Source organism: Crocuta crocuta, unplaced genomic scaffold (assembly GCF_008692635.1).
Source record: "Crocuta crocuta isolate KB4526 unplaced genomic scaffold, BGI_CrCroc_1.0 scaffold166, whole genome shotgun sequence".
NCBI lineage: Eukaryota > Metazoa > Chordata > Mammalia > Carnivora > Hyaenidae > Crocuta > Crocuta crocuta.
The window spans coordinates 2,296,433-2,319,630 of record NW_027531018.1 but is presented as its reverse complement, the minus strand read 5'-3'; the positions used below and the strand labels follow the sequence as shown (position 1 = coordinate 2,319,630).

Genomic DNA, 23,198 nt, shown 5'->3' with positions numbered 1-23,198 from the left:
AGACAATTTCCATGCTTCATAATCTTGCTACACTTGTTATTCAATGAAAATTGTTCATGAGCACTCAGATAATAGAGAAGCCAATTTTTTTATGGTATGTGTGTGGATGTGCCCATTTTGCTGCAAGATTTCTTTACACAAATATTGCCCAAATGCATTGTGCAATTCAAATATGATTGCCACATACGAGAATTTTCAGCAGAATAAATACCACCTGAAATGATGTCATTACTTTTGTAAGTCCAAGATGGAAGTTAAATTATAACTGAATAATGCCTTGAGTATGAGACACTCAAATATCAGTTGATTTTCTATCCTTTGCTGTTTACTTGTGAAACAGTCCAGACCATTTGTTTGGAAAGTCAGGATGCTATAACTCTAGTCTGTCATGAGAAGTAATATTTCAGAGTGATTTTAAAACATTTCTGAGAACATGAAGATAGTGCAGGGAGGTAGTATAGTAAAGTGGTTGCCAATGGAGGCTGTGAGCCCTCTCGCTAACTGCCCAGTCTTGGCCAAGTCATCGCCCCTGTAAAATGAAGGTAATAGAGCTGTGAGGATCTGGCAAGATGCCATGTGCAGAAGGCAACCGAAGTCTGCTGTCCGGAAGTTCTAGAAATGAGTCTCCCAGTAAGTAGAGCCGAATGAATAAATGTATTTATTTTATGGAAAATCAACTGGAGACACAGCTGTCTGTCAACATATGGACAAAAACATTAGGCAAAATTATGTCATGATGGGGGAATGAGAAGAAAAAGAGGGATAGTAGGTCAGTTGACCCAGGAGCTTTTAGACATGAAATCACACAGCTTCAAAGCTGTGTTGGCAAAGAAAAAAGCTTTGGAGAAAAATTGAAACAATGGGAATGGGGGTGAGTATTGGGTAGATTTTTCCCCCCTCACTCTTTCCTAAAACGGATTTGTTTCTAATCTTAAGCGAATTGCTAGGCAAGTTGTCAGATAACGATTACTGTTCGAATAAATAGCCCCGAAACCTGTCTCATCTCTGGCCCCCTGAGGCATAATATCCAGTGGGTGAGGGGAGATGGGATCCAGTGTGGACCAAATATAAAATCACTGATGCTCCTCTTTGCTGCACTCTCAAAAAGGCAGACCTTATCAAGCAAGAATTATGCCTGAAGGACCTAGAAAGGACTAACTGGCCAAGAGCCGTCTATGAAAATTGTACTATGGACAGCATTCACTTGGATTAGTCAATCCTTTAAAGGCACATGCATTAAGAAATGGAAATATTATTAGGCTGTCAACTTTGCTATAAATATTATTTCCTTCTTACCCACAGGATGAGCTCAGTTTCCCTCAGAAAGTGAGGGTGTTGATGTAACAAGTAGAGGTGTAGTTTGAGGTAGACCGCCTCGCCTCATGCAGCGTCATCTGGGACAGAAAAGGGAAAGTATTTGGGAAGGAGGGGGATCCCCTCCGAAGTAGAGAATTGAGTCCAGAAAAGAGGAGGGGCGAGAAAGGAGGTGGGGAGGAACCCACTTCGTGAAACTTGCATTTGTGGAAGCATTTTGCCTCTTTGTCAGGGGAGGCTGCAGGCCTGGTCCAGGGTTCAACAGTAACTTTTCCTACCTCTCTCTCACGGGAGGGACACGTAGGACTTGGCTTTGTGAAGGGAAGGGGCACCGCTTACTTTTCCAAGAATGAGGGGCAGCCCTGCCAAGAGACCTTTCCCTGGAGCTCACAGAAACACAAGAAGAGCTGTTCTGTTTCAAACCTCAGAAACTTGCACAACTGGGTCAACAGCAGCTACGCCAGGACCCGGACGGGTGACTCTGTCCTGCTCCAGGCTGTCTAGTGAGTGACTATACTATCCGCTCTTGCATAATATGTTTCACAGAAAGTTCAGTTTTAGGAAGTGAAAGTGACTTCTGTGGAGAACCCAGAATTCCTTCAGTCTTGAAACTGCCCTCTGCCGGGCAGGCAGCTGTGTGTCCAGGAAGCCAATGCAGAAGGCAGGCTCGAGAAGGGAAGGTGGGAGAAGACACCAACCGTCAAGCACCTGCCAGAGGCCAGATGTATGCTCTCGGTCAACAAATGTTTATCCAGTAAGTCTTTCTGTCAGGCAGGGTGCTACTTGCTGAGGGGAATGGCACAGAATACGTGGTCCCTACCTTCAAGAAGATCACAGTCATGAGGAAGAGACAAATCGAGCGAGTGGTTCCAAGAGGGACAACCTGAACAAATTACACACGAGGCACAAGTCTCTTAGCATCCCTCTGAAAGAATTAGGACCCCATTTTGGAGATGGGCAGCCCAAGGCTCAGAGACATTAGAGAAGCTAGTAAGAGGGGCGCCTGGGTGGCTCATTCGGTGGAGCAGTAGAGGTGAAAAGTAGTCTATAAATGAAAACAACTGTTCTCATGCTTATCACTGTTACTACTTTTCAGCTTGGGAAGACAGAGCGCCTCCCTGGGGAGCAAGGGGCAGGGGTGCTTGCTGCCCGATGTAAATGACTTGAGTTCCCTAATGTCAAGCTGCCTCTCCCATCATACAAGCCACTGGGGGCAGATGTCATCTGGCCCTCGCCGCGTTGCCCCACGGGCACCTGGGCTCAGTGAACCCCGCAGAAGGGCGACATTCTAGCAGCTGAGGTCCTGGCAGGCAGTGAGAGGTCGCCCTTTGTCCTGGACCCATCGTTACATGTTCTGCTGGCCTCCGTGGAACTGGAACTCGTTAGCCTGCACTTCGGGTAAAGTCTCAGATACTTCACTGTTCTTGGCAGTTGTCTCAGTTTCCCAGTGCTCGCTTAACAGGTTGTCATGGACGTAGTGGCTCAAACAACACAGTGTTTCTATTTCCTGGTGCTGGAGGGCAGACACCCCACATGGTCTTCACTGGGCGAAAAGCCAGGTGTCGTCGGCAAGGGGTGTGTTCCTTTCTGGAAGTTCTGTTCCCTTGCCTTTTCTGCCTTCTTGAGGCCACCTGGGTTCCTGGGTTTTTATGCCTCTTTCCTCCATCTTCAAAGCCAGCTGCTTTGCAGCCCCAGCCTTGTCTCTGACACTGACTCTTTAGCCACCTTTTACTTATAAGGACACTTGTGATTACATTAGGCTTACCCAGATAATCCAGAATAATCTCTGCATTTTAAAACCAGCTGATTCACACCTTTTCATTCCATCAGCTCCCCTAACTCCTCTTTGTAGGTAACAGAACACATTCACAAGTTTCAGGGAGGAAGATGTGGATACCTTCAGGAGACCATTATTCCATCCACCACAAACTGTATGGAAAGGAATCCCTAAGTTTGAGAGTTGACAGAGGGAAGCCACTTGGCAATATAACATTTGCCACAAAACGTCCACATATTTCATTTCTGGTTCCCTCTTAATCTCTTGCATTGCTCAGGAGAATTTTAACTATCATTATCTAATAAAGCTTCATAGTATGTTTAGGAAGTTCCCTATTTGAGAAATGGCTCCACGCCAAACTGAGGCCCGTCCTCGTGAATTTCATTTGAGGTTCATATTTAAAACCACCACAATCCATTAAGTGACTTTCTGTACATTTTGTGGCCTATACTGTAGGTCAGACTATTCCAGACTTGTTCTCCAAGTTTGGTGAAAATACTGATAGCCAATTTCTTACGACACAGTTAAGACCAATGGAAATTTTGTTTTATTTATCAGGATTAAGAAGCACTCATTTTATATGACTGTATTTTTTGCTTTGGCATAATTGAATTCTACCATGGACCCAACCATATCTTAGTGTATAATGAGACTTGGAATTCAAGAATAACCTTATGACAAAGTTGAATTGATATAGACATTTCAATCCATGTTATATGTATACATAACACATTTAATATGTGTACATATTCTTTTTAATGGATTTATTATGGGTAACTCTCTCTCTTTTAAGTTAAGCAAAACAAGGGCCCTTGGGTGACTTAGTCAGTTAAGAATCCGACTATTGGTTTAGGCTCAGGTCATGATCTCACGGTTTGTGAGTTTGAGCCCACATCCGGGTCCATGCTGATGGTGCAGAACCTGCTTGGGATTCCCTCTCTCCTTCTCTCTCTCTGCCTGTCCACTACTCTGTCTCTCTCTCTCAAAATAAATAAACTTTTGAAAATAAGTTAAGCAAAACAAAATTCCTTCCCATTTTTTCATTCATCCAGTAAATATTTACTGAGTGCCCACTATGTGCCAATTAATGCTGAAGAAATCTAAAGAACAAAACAAACTCTCTGCCCTCGTGAAGCTTAATTCTTGTCAGGTAGAGGGGGAGACCACCATGACAGTCATGGCTCACCAGGTCTTCTGCTCAGGGACTCATCCAGATGAAACCCAGGTATTTACTGGGGCTCTCATCACAAGTTAAACTGGGAAAAAATTCACTTCCAATTTCCCTCATGGTTTTGGCCAAATTCATTTCTTGAAGCTTTAGGTTGAAATTTCAGTTTCTTGCTTGGGGTTATTGTTGGCTCCCAGAGGCCACCTACTGTCACCTGGGCTTCTCCAACATGACCACCTGCTTCATGACAGCTTTCTTCTTCAAGGAAAGAGGTGGAGAGAGTTTGTTAGCAAGATGGGGGCTTATACAAAGTAAAATAATTATGGGAGTGACACCCCATCACCTTCATATTCTATGGGCCAGAGGTAAGTTACAGGTCTCCCCACACTCAACAGTAGGATATTATGCAAAGGCATAAACACCAGGAGTTAGGGATCATTGGGACCATCTTAGGGTCTATCTGCCATGTTCTAGGACCCAGAATGAGTTCAAGGGGCCAATTCTGTGCACAAGGGAAACTCCAGAAACTCCAGAACATGGCCTCACCCAACCACAATCTTACCATATATCCAGAAGAGGAAGAGAAACAGAAATATTTGGTGAGTGGCACTGATGATCTCCACAAACAAGTAAATACATAATACGTAGAGCAATGTTAAATGCTTGGGTAAATATATATGTGTGTATATATATATATATACACACATATATAGTTACATAGAAAGAAAGAAAAGAAGTGTAAAGGGGAAAGGATTGATGGCATGTGGGAATGTGTAGCAATCAGAATAGGTTATACTGCTGTAACAAACATTGAGCCCACTGGGGGTCCAGGCAAGTCCCCAGGGAACTTTGTTCTAGGTAATCATTCAAGCTGCATCATCTTGTGACCGAACCATCTGGAACATGTGGTCTGCTCTCTTGAAACAGTAGAGGATAAACACCAACCAATATTATACATTGACCCTGAAATGCTTCAACCCAGGACTGGCACGTATGATTTTTGCGAAAATTCATTGTCCAAAGCAATTACAGGCAAGGATGTATAATCTCTGTGTAGACATGGTCAGGAAAGGCCTCTCTGATAAGGGGATACTTGGATAGACACCCAAAGGGAGTGAAGGAGTGACCACATAGGAGTTTATTTATTGGATTGGATTGGATCTTTGCACTGTTTTATTTTCTCTTTCAAAGTGTATCAGTTCTACATTTCACCTTGAGCCATTACTGGGCAGAAGCTGCCTATCTAGTCATTCTTAGAGATATGATCCCACGGACAGGTTTGCTGTCTGTGAGACCACTGAGTTCTCCGGGGAGTGATCAGCTCCCCCTTTTACCACTATGGGTGGGCGAGACAGGAGAGAATTAGGGCCTAGGCCTTACCGCTCCCCGACATCAGGTCCAGGTCCGCACCTGCCAAGTCTCCTCACGTCCGGCGGGAACAGCGGAGCAGGGCCAGCCTGATGCGACCAAGCTGGAGACTGCCGAGATTCAGGCAGGGCGTGCCTTCTCCCTTGTGATTCCTCATTCCGTCAACTGCCTCCCCGTTTTCCCAAACCGGTGGCAACAACAGGCCAGCGTGGTTGGGTTTCCCGGTCAGGGAACCAAGTTATGGAATCTGTTATGGAATCTGGTCTGATCCCATTTGCAAATGGATACCTTTCAATGATATGCTTTTTAGGATCCCTCAACTTTGGATATTCTATAGACTACACAGAGAGTAGGTACTTGGTTCTCTCCTTCAGAATCCCAGACTGAAAGAGAATCCTCTTTCTGAGCATGATATTATGCAGCAGAAGGAAAGAATAAAAGATGAAGGATCACACAGGGCCAATTAGAGCTTCTCTTGGAAATTGGCACATTGTCACTTATGTTCACCTTCCATCGCCAAAACAAGACCTTAGGCCAAGTCTGATGATGGGGCAGGGGAGTATTTTCCTCCCACAGGGAGGCACTGTGCACTGCAGAAGGGATAGTGGACACGATCTACCCTGGTCTCCAACTGCAGTCAGTGTGGTCTGAGATCTGTCAGGAGGTCATCAGCGTAGAGTGAAGATTACAGCTGAGAATGCTGTTCTCTAGGGAGAGAGAGACGACTCAGGGCCCAGTCTTGCTGTCCCTCACTCACAGGGGAGTAGGGAGGCCAGGAGAGAAAATAGAAGAGGACGAGTAATGGGGAGCAGAGGAGAGCCTCCAGTCAGAGAATTTATAGGAGGAGAGGTTCAAAAAGGAAGGCTGGTCTGTAGGGTGAGCTCTCTTGGAGAAGTGGGGGATCCATCGCCTTGATGAGAGATGCCATATCCCACTGGGGAGATGTGGGAGTGGCCGACATCCTGGTCCAGGTCACCAGGATGTGGCTAAGTGAACCAAGCAAAGAAACAGCTGCAGCTCCGCATCCGTCTTCTGCTGCCATGGCCCTGCACAGCCCACTTTGTTGTGTCTGGGCTGTTGTCCAGTCACTCAGGGATTGAACAGTATGAGTCCCATCCATGGGCCGAGGGCTGCACTGAGTGTTTCGGTGGAGGGGAGAGAGACATGTCATTCAGGAAGGAACACGAGTTATCAATAGCTACGCCAAACTCAGAAAGCCCAGTGGGAAAGATGTCTGCCCTGGGCCATAGGTCCCGGTCAGGAGCTGAGGACCGACAGGAGCCAGCCCTCTCCCAGCCCGAAGACGGCATGACTGCATCTGTGTGTTGGGCCAATTTCTCCCACAGGAATGACTGGAGAGAAACAAGAGGAAACAAAACAGAAGTAATGTAAACATCTTATTTTAGCAACAAGGTGGGGTTATTCTCCTAGCAACGGAAGACACAACTGAGTCTTACCAAGTGACTCACGGCTACTGGCTCAACCTAGGTTTCATGACACATGAAAGAGCCTGCTTGACATGTTTTCCCTTGAGAATGACCAGTTTCCTCAGACTATTTTGGTTTTATCCCTGAAAGTCTCATGTCTTGGGAAACTGCTCATTCTTGGGCCACTGGGGTGGCTGATCACTTGATATCATCTCTTCTAGTAGATTCTGCAATCAACTACAAGGTGCTGGTGTGGCCGAAACATAGATTTTAGTATCAGATAGACCCAAGTGAAAATCCTTGTGTGTGCTCTGTGACTCCCAAATTGTGCGATCTTAGAGAACTTACTCATTATTTTAAAACGTAGATAATATTTACCTCATCTGTTTGCTATAAGGTTCTCACCTCGCTTTGCGTCATGTCGCTGGCCCCCATTCTCTACCTCAAACACATGGAGCCCACCTCCCACTGTGCACTTCCTGTCCCCTCTGTCTGGAAGCCGTGTTCTCAGAGGGGCTCATTCTTGTCATTCGGGTCTCTGCTTGCCTGTTACCTCCTCCCAAGGTCTTCCCTGACTCCTCACTCAGGAGAACCTCCCACAATTCTCCAGAGGCTCTCTGTCTTATCCCCATTTTATTTCCTTCCTAGTGCTGAACATGATCTGGAATTGCCCTTTTATTTATAACTACGGTTGGTGGCCTTCTAAAATAGTTTTCCCGAGTCCCTACTTGCTGGTATCCATGTCCTTGTGTAACCCTTCCCCCTGAGTGTGGGCAGGACCTAGGGACTTGCACACGGAATATGGCAAAGTGATGGGATGTCACTTCTGAGATTATGTTCTAAAAAACTGCAATCTCTCTCTGTCTCTGTGTCTCTCTCTCTTTTTTTTTAATTTTTAACATTTTTATTTTTGAGAGAGACAGAGCACAAGCACACAAAGCACAGAGAGGGAGAGGGAGACAGAGAATCAGAAGCAGGCTTCAGGCTCTGAACTGTCAGCACAGACCCTGATGTGGGGATCGAACCCATGAACCACGAGATCATGACCTGAGCTGAAATCGGACACTCAACCAACCGAGCCACCCAGGTGCCCCCCTCTCTCTTTCCTTGCTTGGTCTGATGAAGTGAGCTGTAGTGTTACAAGCTTGATAGGGAAAATTCTGTTATAAGATGGCTGACAGGACTGATAAGGGAATTCCAGTCCCTGCCCAAAGACTCCCCTTCCAGGTTTTCCTTCCCACCCCGCTTGTCATGCTAACAGACTATATATTGTCACCTCTGCTTATGCTCAGGACCCAGACTTCTGGAGAGTGACCTCCTCTGAATCCACCAGTGTAAAGAAACCTCTTGCCTTCCAAGATCTCCAAGTACCACTTGGTTCTTCCGTCGGGTGATCCAGACCAGATTCCGTAACAAGATCTGTAACAACGAAAGGAGAGGTTCATGTGGCCAAAAACGGAGGCAGCCTGTAGACAACAACCATCAAGAAGCCGCATGAATGAGCTCGGAAGCAAGTTCTCCTTCAGTGGACCCTTAACACGGCTGCAGGCCCAGTCAACACCCTATTGTGGCCATGTGAGAAATTCTGAGGCAGAAGTCTCAAGCTAAGCCGTGCACAGATTCCTGTCCCACAGAAACCGTGAGGTAATAAATGTTGTCATGTTAAGAACTAAATTCTGGGGAAATTTGTTATGTAGCAATAAATAACTAATACGTGAATGTACTGTGGATTTCCTTCTCTGGAAGATCAGCACCACGGCCAAAGGGACCATGCCTATCTTGTTCACTCTGGAATCTGCCCAGAGCGAAAACCCAGTAGCTGGCATATAATAGATGCTCGGTTTTATTGAATGAGCAAACCACAAGGTCACAGGCTACCTACAAGGCTTGCAAGGACAATGAAATACACATTTGTTGAATAAATGAGTGATTTGGTGGCTATGTATGAGGAGGCTTAGGAAAAGAGAGAGACTCTGGGTTCACTTATATTTAACTATCAAGTGCACCGGTCCCTATTGTGGGCTCAGACGTTGAATGAATTAAGTTAGTAAATGAACAAATCAGGCAGAGGTTTGGATTAGCAATAGATGGGGAGTGATAGGCTTGGTGCTGACATGAACTGTGTGAAATGCCAGTAAAATCCCTAGCAGGCACTCAGAAATAAGTCTAGCTTTTCACAGAACATTAGGTGAGAAAAACAGTTCACAGAACAGGATATATTTCCCATCTTTAAAAAACCCACGCATACACACAGGTCTGGAAGAAAACATACCAACATGTTAAGTGCTTCTTGGTGGGTGATAGGATTATAATGATTTTTTTTTTCTTTTTGGTTGTCCAGATTTTCTACAGACAGAACAAACAATAAAGATGTTGCTTAAAAAGCAGGGAAATGACGGATTTAAAAGTCAGCCTCGGGTAAGACATTGAAGATACAGGGGTGAAGGTGATAAACCAGTGAGGAGAGGAGAAGACAGTGGTTGCTGAGGACATAATCCATGTCGTTTTGAAAGCACAGTTTCTGGTTGGGCAAGAGAACATACATCTGGTATCGGCTGTCACGGTAGGGCCGCCCTCAGGCCGCCAAGCTCTCTCTGGCCCATCCTCACAGCCGTTTTTCTCTGAAACATTTTTCAACCTGCCTTTCAAACCCTGCCTCCGTGCTGACTTAGCCTTGACTTTTCTCACACCTGCATGTCCACTGCCTCCTGCCGGCACCCGGCTCTGCCCCAGCCCCCGGGGCTGCCTCACTCGCCACAGCTAGAGGGCTACACCTCCCACCTTTGCTCCCAACACCCTCATGGCAGCCAGCGTGTGAAACGGTGCTGCTCCCGCCTTTATCTCCTCCCCCAACGGAGCTTGATTGGGCCCACTTTCCATCCGGAAGCCAACGTTTTACGTCAGTGTAACTAGGACCTGTTTTTCAAAGTTCTGCTTCGAATTAACCCAGCAACGACCCCTTTCATGGCTGCTGAGGGTTTGGGGCATACTAGTAACCCTGGCGAAATGTTTTTGAATAGCTGTTCAGTAGTTGACATGTACTTGTGCCCGTTAGTTAAAATTCTAGCTTTCTGAAATAAAAGCAATGTAGGGAGCACACACTGTGTTTCAGAACTAGGTTAGGCTCCAAGCAGGCACCTAAGTCCTGTTTGCCATGGTGGGTGGCCCCACACCCATAGGATACGGAAGCCTGGAGGGCTGGGTGCTGGGTACCGCAGGGAATCAGCACTGGATCTGGAGCCACTCCCGGGGCATAGCCCGAACGGCAGGGCTCCGAGTCAAACCTCTGTAGCCATCTAGGTCTTTTCCCCAGAAGGAGGCCCAGGCCCTGTTGCCCACCCTGGGGTTTAGAGACCTAAATTTCTCCAATTAGAAGAGACATAAAGAGACCGCCTCCAAGCGTGTATCCTGTTGGCTTAACATTAACTGTGCTCAGCAATATCTGGCACCTGCCTTTTAGACACGAGGAAGCCCTAGTTCCCCTTGAGGGGGACCACGTGACCAGTTCCCATCAATGGGCTGTGAGAAGTGACCTGGGGTAAGCTGCTGCCCAGGGGAGTGGGCTGAGTCCTCCAAGCACTTTCTTCCAGAATGCGGGAGACCTCCTGTGGACGTGGCAGTTGTCTGAACGACCCGAGTCACACTAGAGGACCTTTGCCCTGCAGTTCATCTGAGACTGTTTGGGGATCAGTTTGTTACTGGGTTCGATAACCCAGCCTATCGAACAAATACCCAACGAATACCAAATCAATTCTGAATTCTAACCCATTATTTTGATTTAATAACAAAAAATAAATTTGATAAAAAATGTTTTTAGTTTATTTATTTATTTTGGGAGAGAGAAAGTGTGAGCAGGAGAGGGGCAGAGAGAGAGAGAGAGAGAGAGAGAGAGAGAGAGAGAGAGAATCCCAAGCAGGCTCCACTCTGTCAGTGCAGTGCCTGATGCAGGGCTCAATCCCACAAACTGTGAGATCATGACCTGAGCCAAAATCAAGAGTCGGATTCTTAACCGACTGAGCCATCCAGGTGCCCCTTGATTTAATGAAACTTGGTTAGTGAAAGCAGAAGGCAGACAAGTGGATCTAGAGCACATGAGGGATTTGGGAACCTGGCCTAAACCAGTACTGCTTGCTCCTTTTCTTTTAATATTGAACTGCACACTGAGTGGTCACTTTCCACTCCTGTGTCGCACCCCACCCAGCCTGAGGCCACAGTATTTGGTGTATCTTAAATCATTTTCAGATTTTCAAAAAGCTCTAGGTCTATAGTGAAAGGATACATATCTGATTGGCCAGATGACACTGGGTAAAGTTTTCATTTCTTTTTAATTTCTACAGTAAGAATTTTCCTTAATAGATAATACATGCATTCTATATCCATAAATAATATGTTCTATTTTACTAACATCTTCTCTGGACTCTGGTAGGTGTATTAAATTGCTGAAATATCTAGGTCACACAGCAATGATTATTCTGAAATGTTAATTTGAATTGGTATAAATAGTATAGTGCGGTGTATGTATTTTAACAAAGTTGTATTTAAAAGTGACTTTTATAATACTTGTCTAGTATTTCAATTAATCATAATTAGACTGGTTTGCATTTTATATGCTGGCTATACAAGTATTTAAAGACATTCTTATGTGCCTTTAATCCTAGCCTGAGTAATTACTACATACCTCATTTTATAGGATTTTTATTAGGGAATGTTTAGTGAAAGTTTCACTTTGCCTTTGCCTTAAAATTATGCCCTTTTATAGCATGATGTAAATTTTATTTGGACTTTAGTATTTGTTGTTAACATGCTTACCTTTCCCCATTGTTAAATAAAGTACACTTTCCCTTCATATTTAATTAAAACTTTGGGGGCAGGGAAGACAGAGTAATAGTAGTACATGCTTATAATATACAATACAAAAGATACAAAAAAGAACATGAAAATCACTCATAATCCACCCACCAGATAGTGCACCATTCCCTCCAGTCCATAGCCTGTTGTATACAACTGTCATATTCATACTGTATTAAATATCCATATTCATATGCCAGCAACTGTCCATACTCATACCCTATATCACTTTGTATCCTGCTTCTTATACTACATATGTCATAGCCTTACAATTGTTTTGAGGCTTCCCAAAATTCTTTCTTTTAAATGTTTACTTATTTTGAAAGTTTGCATTCCTGCACCAGCGGGGGAGGGGCAGAGAGAGAGGGAAAGAGAGAATCCCAAGTAGATGCTGCACTGTTGGCACAGAGCCCAATACGGGGCTTGATCTCACCAAGTGTGAGATCATGACCTGAGCCGAAATCAAGAGTTGAATGCTTACCCAACTGAGCTAAGCAGGGACCCTGAGGCTTCCTAGAATTCTAATATCTGTATGTACTATAATTTATTATTATTTTCTTAAGTAAGCCCCATGCCCAGTGTGGAGCCCAATGTGGGGCTTGAACTCATGATCCTGTGATCACGACCTGAGCTGAGATCAAGAGTCCAACACAACCGACTGAGCCACCCAGGCACCTGTATTATAATTTAAACATCCCTGTTGTGGAACATTTATTTTCAACTCATCACTATTGTAAACACTGATGAATATACTCACACATCACTTGTGCTAGGCAGAATAATGATTTTCCTGCATGAAAGAAGTCCACATCCTAAACCCTGTAACCTGTTAAAACACAAAAAAGGAAGAAGGAATAAATTAAGGACCTGGAGATGGGGGGATTATCTGAGTGGGCTCAATCTTAATCACATGGCTTCTTACAACAGGAGAATCTTTCCCAATTGAGATAATAGAAAGAGATGTAACAATGGAAGCAGTGTCAGATGCTACACTGATGGCTTTGAAGATGTAGAAAGGGGACCATGAGCAAAGGACTGTGGGTGGCCTCAAGAAGCCAGAGAAGGCAAGAAAGAAAGCAGTGTCTCCCTTCAAGCCTCCACATGGGAATAAATGTACTGTTCCCAAAATGATTTTAGCTCAGTGAGCCTTGTGTCGGGTTTCGGACCTTGAAAACTGTAAGACAATAAATTTGTGTTGTTTTCAGCTGCTAAGTGTGTGGGAATTTTTAATGGCAGCATTAGAAAACTAAAATTGGATTTTTGTGCATGTCTTTTACTACTTTTCATAAGAGTTGATTTCTACAAGAGTCTTCAAAGTCCCTAATGTATATTGCCAATGAATTTATAATCACATCAGGAATGGGTAAAAGAGTTCACCTCATTTGCCCTCACCAACCCTGAAACTTAATTTCCTACGTATCCTGCTGTTTCATTGAAACTGATGATAGTCATGATACCAAATACTAACAGCAGCCAATTGAAGGTTTACACTCGCTCATTCAATGCTCACAACTCTTTGAGCTATGTTACCATTGCCATCCCCATTTTACAGAAGAGGAAATTGAGACATGGAGAAGGAAGGAATGTGGTGGAGCTGGAGTTAGATCCCAGGAAGTCTGGCCCCAAAGGACATGCTCCTAAGTGAGTGCTCCATTCAAATCGAAGGCCCTGAAGGGAAGGGTCAGTTCTCCTCTACCTCCTTCATTATGCAAGTGATTATCAAGTTTTCCCCAGTATTACTGTAATTGTGTGGCCATGGTTCTCTCAACCACAGAATAACTGGAATATTCTCTAATGATTAAGACTCACTTCAACTGCCAGATCACTGTGAACCACCCCCACCCCATTCCTTTACACTCACTACTATAGATCGGATACCACGCCAGGTGCTAGAGACAACGGTGAACCAGACGGGGGGAGTGGGGGCTGTATTAGGTCTGATGCCATAACACAGACCCTTAACAGAGTCAGGAGTCCAGGCCTCAATGCCAGCAGGAGAAACAAGGAAGAGGAAGTCACACCCTTCCATTAAGGGCACAACCGGAGTTGGCATCTCCCGTGTGCTCACATGCCCCACAGCCAGTGCTTTTAGTCTTAGGGCTCAGGATAATAATCTTCCAGTCAAAGTTAAGACTTTTGCTTTCTCTTGTATATAGTGGAATAAAACCTTACTTTGGTTTCCCACGTTTTCCTGATGGAAAATTGGGGGGATCAATGAAAGTAGAAAAATAAATTAGATCGACAATCATCCTGAACAGAATGTACATCTAACATCTCACACTCTTTCCAGTGTGAGTTTTGAATTGGACTCTGAAAGTGCTTTGGGCCTTTTTCATCTTAAATTATTGTTACGTGGTATGACAACACAAAACACGCCATTTTAATCATTTTGAAGTGTGCAGCCCAGGAGTACATGCACACTGCTGTGTGGCAACACACCAGCCCCTCCCCAAGTTTCATCTTCTCAAATGAAAACCACACACCTTTGACAACTCCCCTCAGCCCTGGTAAGCCTTTTACTTTCTCCAGGACTTTGACTGCTCGAGGTACCCCATGGAGGTAGAATCGTACACTAATTGTCCTTTGAGTGGCTTAGTGCATTTAGCATAGGTTTTCATGGTATACCCATGCTGTGGCATGGCTCAGAACTGCCTTCCTTTTCGAAGCTGCATGTCCCAGTGTACGTCTGTACCATGCTTTGATTACCCATTCATGTGTCAGCAGACACCTAGGTTGTCTTCATCTTTTAGCCGTCGTGAATGATGCTGCTGTGAACATGGGTGTGCAAACATTTGCTTAAGTCCCTGCTTTCAATTCTTTGGGGTCCATAGCTAGAACCTGAATCACGTTAACATTATTCAACACTGGATGTGGGAGATCACCTTTACCCAAATCAGGATTCTAAGTTGGCAATTTCAGTAGTTTCTAGAGGCCATTAGTGCCTGGAGGCGGCCCTTACAGAAAGGCAGGGCCGGGTTTACAGCACACTTGTCTTCTTTGTCCCAGGCTCCTGAAAACCAGGGCAAAGAGAAACTCAAAGCAAACACAGCCAGCACACCCCTCAAAACTCTCTCCTACTGAATTTCCAATAAAGACAAAACGCAATGTAAAAATAAGACATTTTTATTAAAAGTTATAAATGGTTTCAAAGTTGACACATGTACATAGAAAATTCCACCATCTTATGGATTTCTAAAACCACCGGCAAACAGATACAAAGCGGTCTGGCAAACAAGCATCGGCCACCTAACTCCCGGGTTTTCGTATTTGCACTGAGCCCGCTCACTCAGAGGGAAAACACTTACCCGAATGTCCCTGCTGCTGCTCTTGCCCCCGGACTGGCATGGCGGAGGGGAGGGCGCGCTCTTGCTATACTGATCGGGCAGAACGGCGCTAGGCTCTCCACCTCCACCCAGTCACCATGGCCGCCGGCACCGGAAGAGTCACCCTCCATCCCGAGCAGCGTCTGTCCAGGCCGTGAGCAGTCTGCTCAGCGGGCCTTCCCAACCCGCCCTTCTCCACAGTGGCCGCGCATTACAGCCCATGGAGAGCATGAAGCAAAATCCGGATGGCCTGAGCCACAGGCCAGCCCAATCAGAATCTCTGGGAAGGTCACCGGATAAGGGTCACCTCTGAAGTTCCCTGGGGGTTGGGGGGTGATCCTGCAGCTATGGAGAAACATAGCAGCCCTTTCTTTCTCAACTCTTACCTTCTTAGAAGTCTCTCTTGTTGTGATTTCGAACACTGCCAGACACACTTCTGAAATTATGAAGTTAAGCCACATGGATGCTTAAGTCTCTACCCGTGGTTTGGAACGGGTTTAAAAAAACAGAGTGCCCGGGTTTCATTAAAAAAATTTATTTTCATATAAAAGTGCCAAAATATCCACCAATGTCATAATCTATCTCAGCAACCAGTTTACGCTAGTAATCAAAACACAAGCCTCTTTATTCACATTGTTTAGAAACCAGCCGCTTTTCACACTTTCCCACAGTAGCTGGAGTCTCTGGACAGCGGGAAGCCTGTGCCCCTATCTGCCGCCGCAGTCCATATGTCCAGGTTCATATAGGCACGGAACGGGTTAAAGCCCGGGTAGTACTCCTTGCACAGGACAGCCTGGTTTTCCATGTGAGTCGAGTGTTCCGTGGTGGGGCTGACGGGGCAGCAACTTTCATATACATCACTCTGCGGGGCCCAGATGGAACCAAAAAGTCCAGACATTGGAGACAAGCTTCGGGTGCTTGTGAGGTAGGGCTGAAGCGCACATGAGGAGAGAGAAAAAAAGAAATGTTTTTATTTTTTTAAAATATTCATTTTTGAGAGAGAGAGGAGCAGAGAGAGAGGGAGACAGGATGCGAAGCGAGCTCTGTGCTGACAGCAGACAGTCGATGCAGGGCTGGAACTAAGAACGGCAAGATCATGACCTGAGCTGAAGCTTAACTGAGGCTGGGCACCTGGGCTACCCGCGTGCCCCAAGAAATTTTTTTTTTTTTAAAACAGAAGCCTTGGGCACCTGGGTGGCTCAGTCAGTTAAGCGTCTGACTTCAGCTCAGGTCGTGATCTCTCGGTCATGAGCTCCAGCCCTGCATTGGGCTCCGTGCTGACAGCTCAGAACCTGCTTCGGATTCTGTGTGCCCCCCTCTCGCTGCCCCTCCCCCACTCGTGCTATCTCGCCCTGCCTCTCAAAAATAAATAAATGTTTAAAAAAAAAAAAGAAGAAGAAGTGTCTTGAGTAGATGTAAAAGGAAGAAGACGCAGGGTTTTTAGGCTCAGAAGGGTGCTGATAGGCAGGAAGCCCTTGGAACCCAGTCACTGACAAACGGGACTTTCATTCATCTCTGAGCACAGGTAAAAAGGTCAGCAGGGCCACATAAACACGGTTGTGTCACAGAGGGCTTCCTGGCCCCAATTCAATTTTATCTATAGACCACCATCTCTTAGAGTCGTTTGGGATGTCATTTTCAATCAGAGTGGCTAGCCTGGCTTCTGTGATCTAAAGGAAACAAGCCAGGCTTTGGCTGATTTGAACCTAATTCTGAAATTAAGGGAGATCTGGATTAAAGCAACACCTGAAAGAACCTGGAACTGCCCCGGGGTCACAGCACTGACCGGAGAATTGAGGAGACCAGCATGTCCCCAGGCAGTCGGCAGATTGGACGGGGGACTCCAGGTAGACTGAGAGTTGTGATCCATAACGTCTGTCTGAATTTCGGCAGGACAAGGGAAGCCATTGGGGTAATTCATGTTTTCTACAAAGAATGGGAGACAACACAGGTAAACATTTTTATGGCAAGACCTGAATTCTTCCTCTTGGGCTGAAAGCTTTCAAGGCCTTACTATATTGACAAGTCAAAGACAGGTATAAAGTCACCCCATGTGAACCAGGAGGGCCGTTACACTGTCATTCTCAAGGTTAAACAGATACACTACCTGGGAAGCCCTTGGCAAGGAAGGCTGATATCCTGTATTTGACAATTCGATGGGAATCTTTCTAATAAACACTAATGCAGATTGGAATCGTGTCAAACTTCTTACCAGTCCTCAACATTTTCCTTTATTACCCGTCATGCCAACCTCACCTTCTGAACCCTAGATACGTTTTTCTCCTATACACAAACACTTGTGGTAAAGTTTAATGTACTAATTAGGCACAGTAAGAGATCAACAACAGTAATAAACCAGAAAAATTATAACAATATACTGAATAAAAGTTATACAAATGTGCCCTCTTTTTCTCTCTCAAAAGATCTTATGGTACCGTAGTCACCCTTCCTGTGATAAGAGGTCATAAAATGTCCTNCTTTCTGAGAGGAAAAGAATGGCACTGGGATTGTTCGAATAGCTTTTACCTTCCGGAAAGGCATTGTAATCGTTCAGTTCCAACGGACAGTACACACTGGGGAACTGGCCTTCACAAGTTGCGTTCCAATCAATGAAACTGCTACAAAAAACAAGAGGTGTAGTCTCAGAAACAGGATGTCAAAAGGTCAAGTAAAGAAAGAGGAAAACAATCTTATTGCCCAGCATCCTAATCACTGCTAATTCCTCAATTTTGGAAGATAAAAGGCGTACTTTCTCAAGTCACGGGATCAAAGACTTGCTAACTGAATGCTCAGCATCAATGACACAGCCTTGCAAGGCTGGACACTCAGACTAGGAGCACACTTCCTTTATAACCAGGTTTGTTAAGTCAAACCGGAGGCAGGATCCAAGCCGTGGCTTTATGAGCATTCTGGAAGAGCAACCGTGCTACCCTGAGGGTCTCAGCAAACACCTGACGGTGGTGCTGTAAAATATCTCCCTTTGCTCAGAGCAAGGCCAGCACTCACCTATGTAAATCACAACAGAGAGATTATGATTCACAATAGATACTTCAATCCCTATTACACTGGATTCTCATTATAGATAGGAGGAAGTAAATACTGCTGTAAGAAGCTGAACCCAAAAAGAAAACTTCAAATAGATTCTGGTGATTAAACACAGATAACCAACATTTTCTCAAGTTTTCATAATTGAATGTCATTAATATCCAACAGCAAAATTAAGAAACTGCTATAATGTAACTACTTCGCAATACTCAAATTCTTTGATCTTTCTTAACATTTTAAATGTGATCGTGATGAATGCCATGGAAAAATGGAAATCTTTGCTCTGCTAGGTGGTAGGAATTCTGAGTGACTGTTTTTCAGACTTGCCTCTCTTTTTTTTTTTTTTTTTTAATGTTTTATTTATTTCTAGGGGAGAGAGAGAGACAGCGTGAGCAGGGGAGGGTCAGAGAGAGAGGGAGTCACAGACTCTGAAACAGGCTCCAGGCTCTGAGCTGGCAGTCAGCACAGAGCCCGACGCGGGGCTCGAACCCACAAACCACGAGATCATGACCCAAGCGAAAGTCGGACGCTTAACCGACTAAGCCACCCAGGCGCCCCCAGACTTGCCTCTCTTAATAGATCCATCTTTCCAACTTAAAAAGAAAGATAATTACGTGGTCCACAGCTTTGTTATTTTTATTTCTGTCCATGATTGTCTCAACCCATACATTGTTATTTTCTAAGACTTCACAAGGTGACTCCAAAAGGCAGATGGAAACATCCAGCTAAGGTGCCCTAGGAAAGCAGCCTGGCCCCCAGTTGTGTAAGGCCCATCTAACAGACTGAACTCAAAGGCCCAGGGTGAGCCCTTAGGGCAAGCAAGGCAAGTCTCCAAGAAGACAGCATACCTATTATGCACAGGGGCAGGGCCCTGCATCACGCCAGCCAGGCTGCTGTCCACGGGGCAGTTGTAGCTGCTTGTCACACACATGGGTTGTGCCGGCCACAGGTCTCCAGGTGGGTAAAGACCTAAGAAAGAGAATAAGGCCTCTCAGTCTACTTTCTTCCCCCTCGGCCTTCATTCCGCCCTCCCTGCAGGACCAGGTCAACTTCCCTTCTCTCCTTCTAAAAAACACTCCCTGAATATCACCCACACATGCTGACCACTTCTGCCTTCCCAACCCCCTTTAGGATATACTTTCAAGACACGAAGTGGAAAGATGGCTTTAAACTTTACACCAGACAGTATAGGGCTGGCTGTCTCCTGACATGGACTACAAGATCACTGTGATAATTCAACAAGTATTTGAGGGCCTACTCTCTGTTAAGGTCCCATTTTAGATGTCAAAGACACAGCAGTGGACAAGTTTACATTCAAGTGGGCAGAGACCAACAACAAACAACAAAGGAAGAAGGAGAGTATGGCAGGTGGTCTAAGTGCTATGCAGATAAACTTATTTATTTATTTAAACTTATTTTTTTTACTTATTTTTAAATGTTTACTTGATTTTGAGAGAGAACATGGGTGGGGAGGGACAGAGAGAGAGAGAGAGAGAGAGAGAATCCCAAATGCACAGAGCCCAAAACAGCGTTCAATCCCACGAACCATGAGATCATGACCTGCGCCAAAATCCAGAGTCAGATGATTAACTGACGGAACCACTCAGGCGCCCCAACAGCAATTTTTTTTAAGTTTATTTATTTATCTTAAGGGAGAGGGGAACACAAGCAGGGGAGGGGCAGAGAGAGGGAGAGAGAAATTCCAAGCAGGCTCTGTGCTGTCAGTGCAGAGCCCGATGCAGGGCCCGAACTCACGAACCAGGAGATCATGACCTGAGCCAAAATCAAGAGTCAGACGCTTAACCAACAGAGCCACCCAGGCGCCCTCCCCACCATAGCAGTTTTAAAAAGGGCAATGAAAGGCCTCACTAAGGAATATCTGATGGATGGAAGATGTGAATGAGGTGAGAAACCAAGGGTGGTGGGGGAGGCTCCAGGCAGAGGGAACAGCACTTTCTGTAAAAGCTCCTGGTGAGTTCAGAACAGCAAGGATACTGGTGTGGCCAGCAAGGAGAGTAGTGGGCGAAGAGGTCACAGAGATGAAGGAGAGCCAGAGAGCGCAGTCTGTGGGTCCCCCAATTTAAGGATGTGGACATTTACTCTGGATGATATGGGGAGCTGCTAGAAGGTTCTGAGCTTAGTGACTACCGAGAGACAAGTCTCTACCAGTTTGTCACATTTCTGTACATCTTGCAGCCAGAGGCCCTGCATGCCTTTATTCTGGACTATCTTCTCAAGGACGTCTAGTAAACAAAAGCCTTGCAACCTCTATACAGTCTCCCTCTGGAGCAAAGGGCCGGCATGCTTACTGCCCATTATAAAACATATGGGTTCCCTAAGCTCAGGGTTCCTTCCTGTGACACAACCCAGTATGTACGTGGGCATCCGTGTGAGACCAAGGGGAACTGACATGAACATGGTGATGTTCATGCAGTTGACTTGGCTTCAGCCCTCTCTCAGCTTTATATGCAGGAAATGGAGGCTATCCCTCTGAGGAAACTTTATCTCCCACTCTACTAGCTGAAGCAAAGCTGCTGGCGCTATGCGGCCCACCACTCACTGAGGTTCCCCTAAGTGCGCGGGCCTGGCTCACTGATGGTCGGGCTAAGTTGAAAGCGGATAGTGCCCACTGGGCTGCAGTAGCCATCCACCCCAGCACCCACATAGCAGCGTCGAAAATGAACATGGCCTCTCAAAGCCAGCTCTTCTCTTGAAGAACTGAGTTGTGCTTTTACTGACATAAGCTACTGGCGACAGCCTAGCTATCGGGCTGTCCCCTGGAAAGCTACCGCCTGGCAGATTAAAAACACTTTGCCTTGGGGATGTGAAATGTGGGAACAAATGTTGGCTTCCAATTAAGTCATCGGAGCCACCCGGGTAGGGTATCTTGGGGAAGGTGGCCTGCGATCAAGCCGCACACCCAGACCAGTAGCACTGCTGCCTGTCACACCGGATGTGGGAGCACTGCCAACATCACAGATGCACACAGGGAAGTTTCGGATGCAGGGCCACTGCCAGCCAGACTCTCACAGCCGCCTCAAGTTGGGTGGGCCACATCACACTGAGCACTGCTGTCACCCACTCCTGGCACAAGGACCATGCGGGAGCCTGAGCCCCGTCTCCAGGCTGTTACTGCTGCCTCCCCACTGCTGACACATTTCCGGTTACGGAGCTGCTGTTCCATCCAACCAGCCAGCACAGCCACATCACTCCAGCCCCCGAAAGTAACCCGATCAGGACAGCTATCCCCACCAAAGCCACTCAGCAGGGGGTTGAGAGTCAAGGCATTTGGTGGACCGTCTGCAGTCCCTACCACCCAAAGACACCTGGTATTGCTGGGCTTGGAACAGCCTCCTCTGGTGTCAACCCAAACGGGTTTCTGACCCTACCTCCCCATCTCCTCTGGTCTACACACCTGTGTAAGGCAGTGTGGTACTGACCGGAGCTGTGCCCAGAAAGGGATCACCAGCCCTGGGCTACTTCCTGGGTACTAAACAGGACTAAAGGAGTGTGGGGCAAGTGGGATCTGGAGATCTGTTTTGAACATCCAGAATTGTGCCCTGACCATTTCTAAACATGTGACACTTGTTTTTTTGCCCTAACAGCAACCCTAGACTAAGCTGGGGGGTAGACACTGTGGTGTCAGTCTAGCCCAAAGGGGGCTGAGTGGGTTCATGCTTAATTCTGGTACAGCCACCTGGATTCTCTTGTTGGACTAAAGGGATCCTGGACCATACGGAGACTGACCATGTGGATGGATACACTGCTCACAGAGTCCCCTCCACAGCCCATGCAAGCCCAAGTGGGGGAACAGGCCTTGACCTGGGGTGCCTGAGTGGCTCATTTGGTTAAGCCTCCAACTTCGGGTCAGGTCATGATCCGAACTCACAGTTCGTGGGTGTAAGCCCTGTATCGGGCTCTGTGCTGACAGCACGCAGCCTGCTTGGGATTCTGCCTCTCTCTCTTTGCCCCTCTTTCCCGTGTGCGCTCTCACTACATAAATAAACATTAAAAAAAAATGCCTTGATCCTTCTGGACAAAAGGTGGTACAAATAGGGTTTTGTTTAAAAAAAAAAAAAAGCCACTGTTACAGTTAGAGCTCTTGTGATAAGACACAGCATTCTGTGGTGATGGAGCAGGAAAACCTCAGCACCCAGGGAGGGAGCGCCTAAGGTCTCAGGAGGTGCAGAGCACAGGAGGACAGCCACAATCCCTCTTTTTCAGATTTGCCCTTGGAGCCTGTCTCCGGGATGATGCTCTGGTACAGCTCTTCCAAACTATTGTAGGGCCTTAAATGTGACTGCTGTGTCTGCCAAACTCTATCACACAGTTCTGACCTCAGTTGGTCATCTTCTCCCTTGACATTTCCAGGGGATGGATGGTCCCCTGCCCCCTCGGTGCAAAGTACTTGAGCATCTTGGCTGTCTCCTGCCTTCACTGCCATCATCATCACTCAGCCATTCGTGGGATGGATGGATGGACAGATGCCATCAGCTGGTGGTATTCATCAATGGGACAGCCTGGGCTATCTGCACGCAGCAGAACCTCCACGAAGAAAAGACTAAACACAATTATTCAAACTGCATTGGGAACCCAAAGGTTTACCAGCCAGCCAGGCCACATTCAAGAGACACTGGCAACCTGTGTTCCCTCAATGATGCGCATCCCATTGCTGGGGTGGAGGGCAGGGGCCGCAACTGTAAACGACACTTCCCAGGGCAGTGTATGTGTCCCTAGGACGGTCCCTGGTGGTAACTTGTGTCTCCTGAAAGCCCTCAGTCTTTCAGCTCAGGGGTGGTCAGAAGAGAGCTTCAAATGTCTAAGGAAATAGCGCCAATAGATCACATAGCTTTCCTAGAACTGTGGAGACCTTTCAAAGACGAGGCTGCCCTTGGTTATTTAGGGAGGTGTCCTGGAAGAATAACTTG

General features: G+C 46.2%; 1 protein-coding gene across 1 annotated transcript in view; it reads right to left on the bottom strand.

The window, feature by feature from the left end:
- Positions 1–15,009: 15,009 nt before the first annotated feature.
- The window catches only part of TMEM131L (transmembrane 131 like), a 171,360-nt gene continuing 163,171 nt past the window's right edge, over positions 15,010–23,198 (bottom strand). Inside the window, exons 33-36 of the mRNA XM_077770960.1 lie at positions 19,119–19,239; positions 17,752–17,843; positions 17,012–17,151; positions 15,010–16,156 (exon numbers count right to left, since the gene is read on the bottom strand). Coding sequence (XP_077627086.1) covers positions 15,881–16,156; positions 17,012–17,151; positions 17,752–17,843; positions 19,119–19,239 — 629 coding nt within the window. The 3' untranslated portion in view covers positions 15,010–15,880. The remainder of the gene's footprint in view (positions 16,157–17,011; positions 17,152–17,751; positions 17,844–19,118; positions 19,240–23,198) is intronic.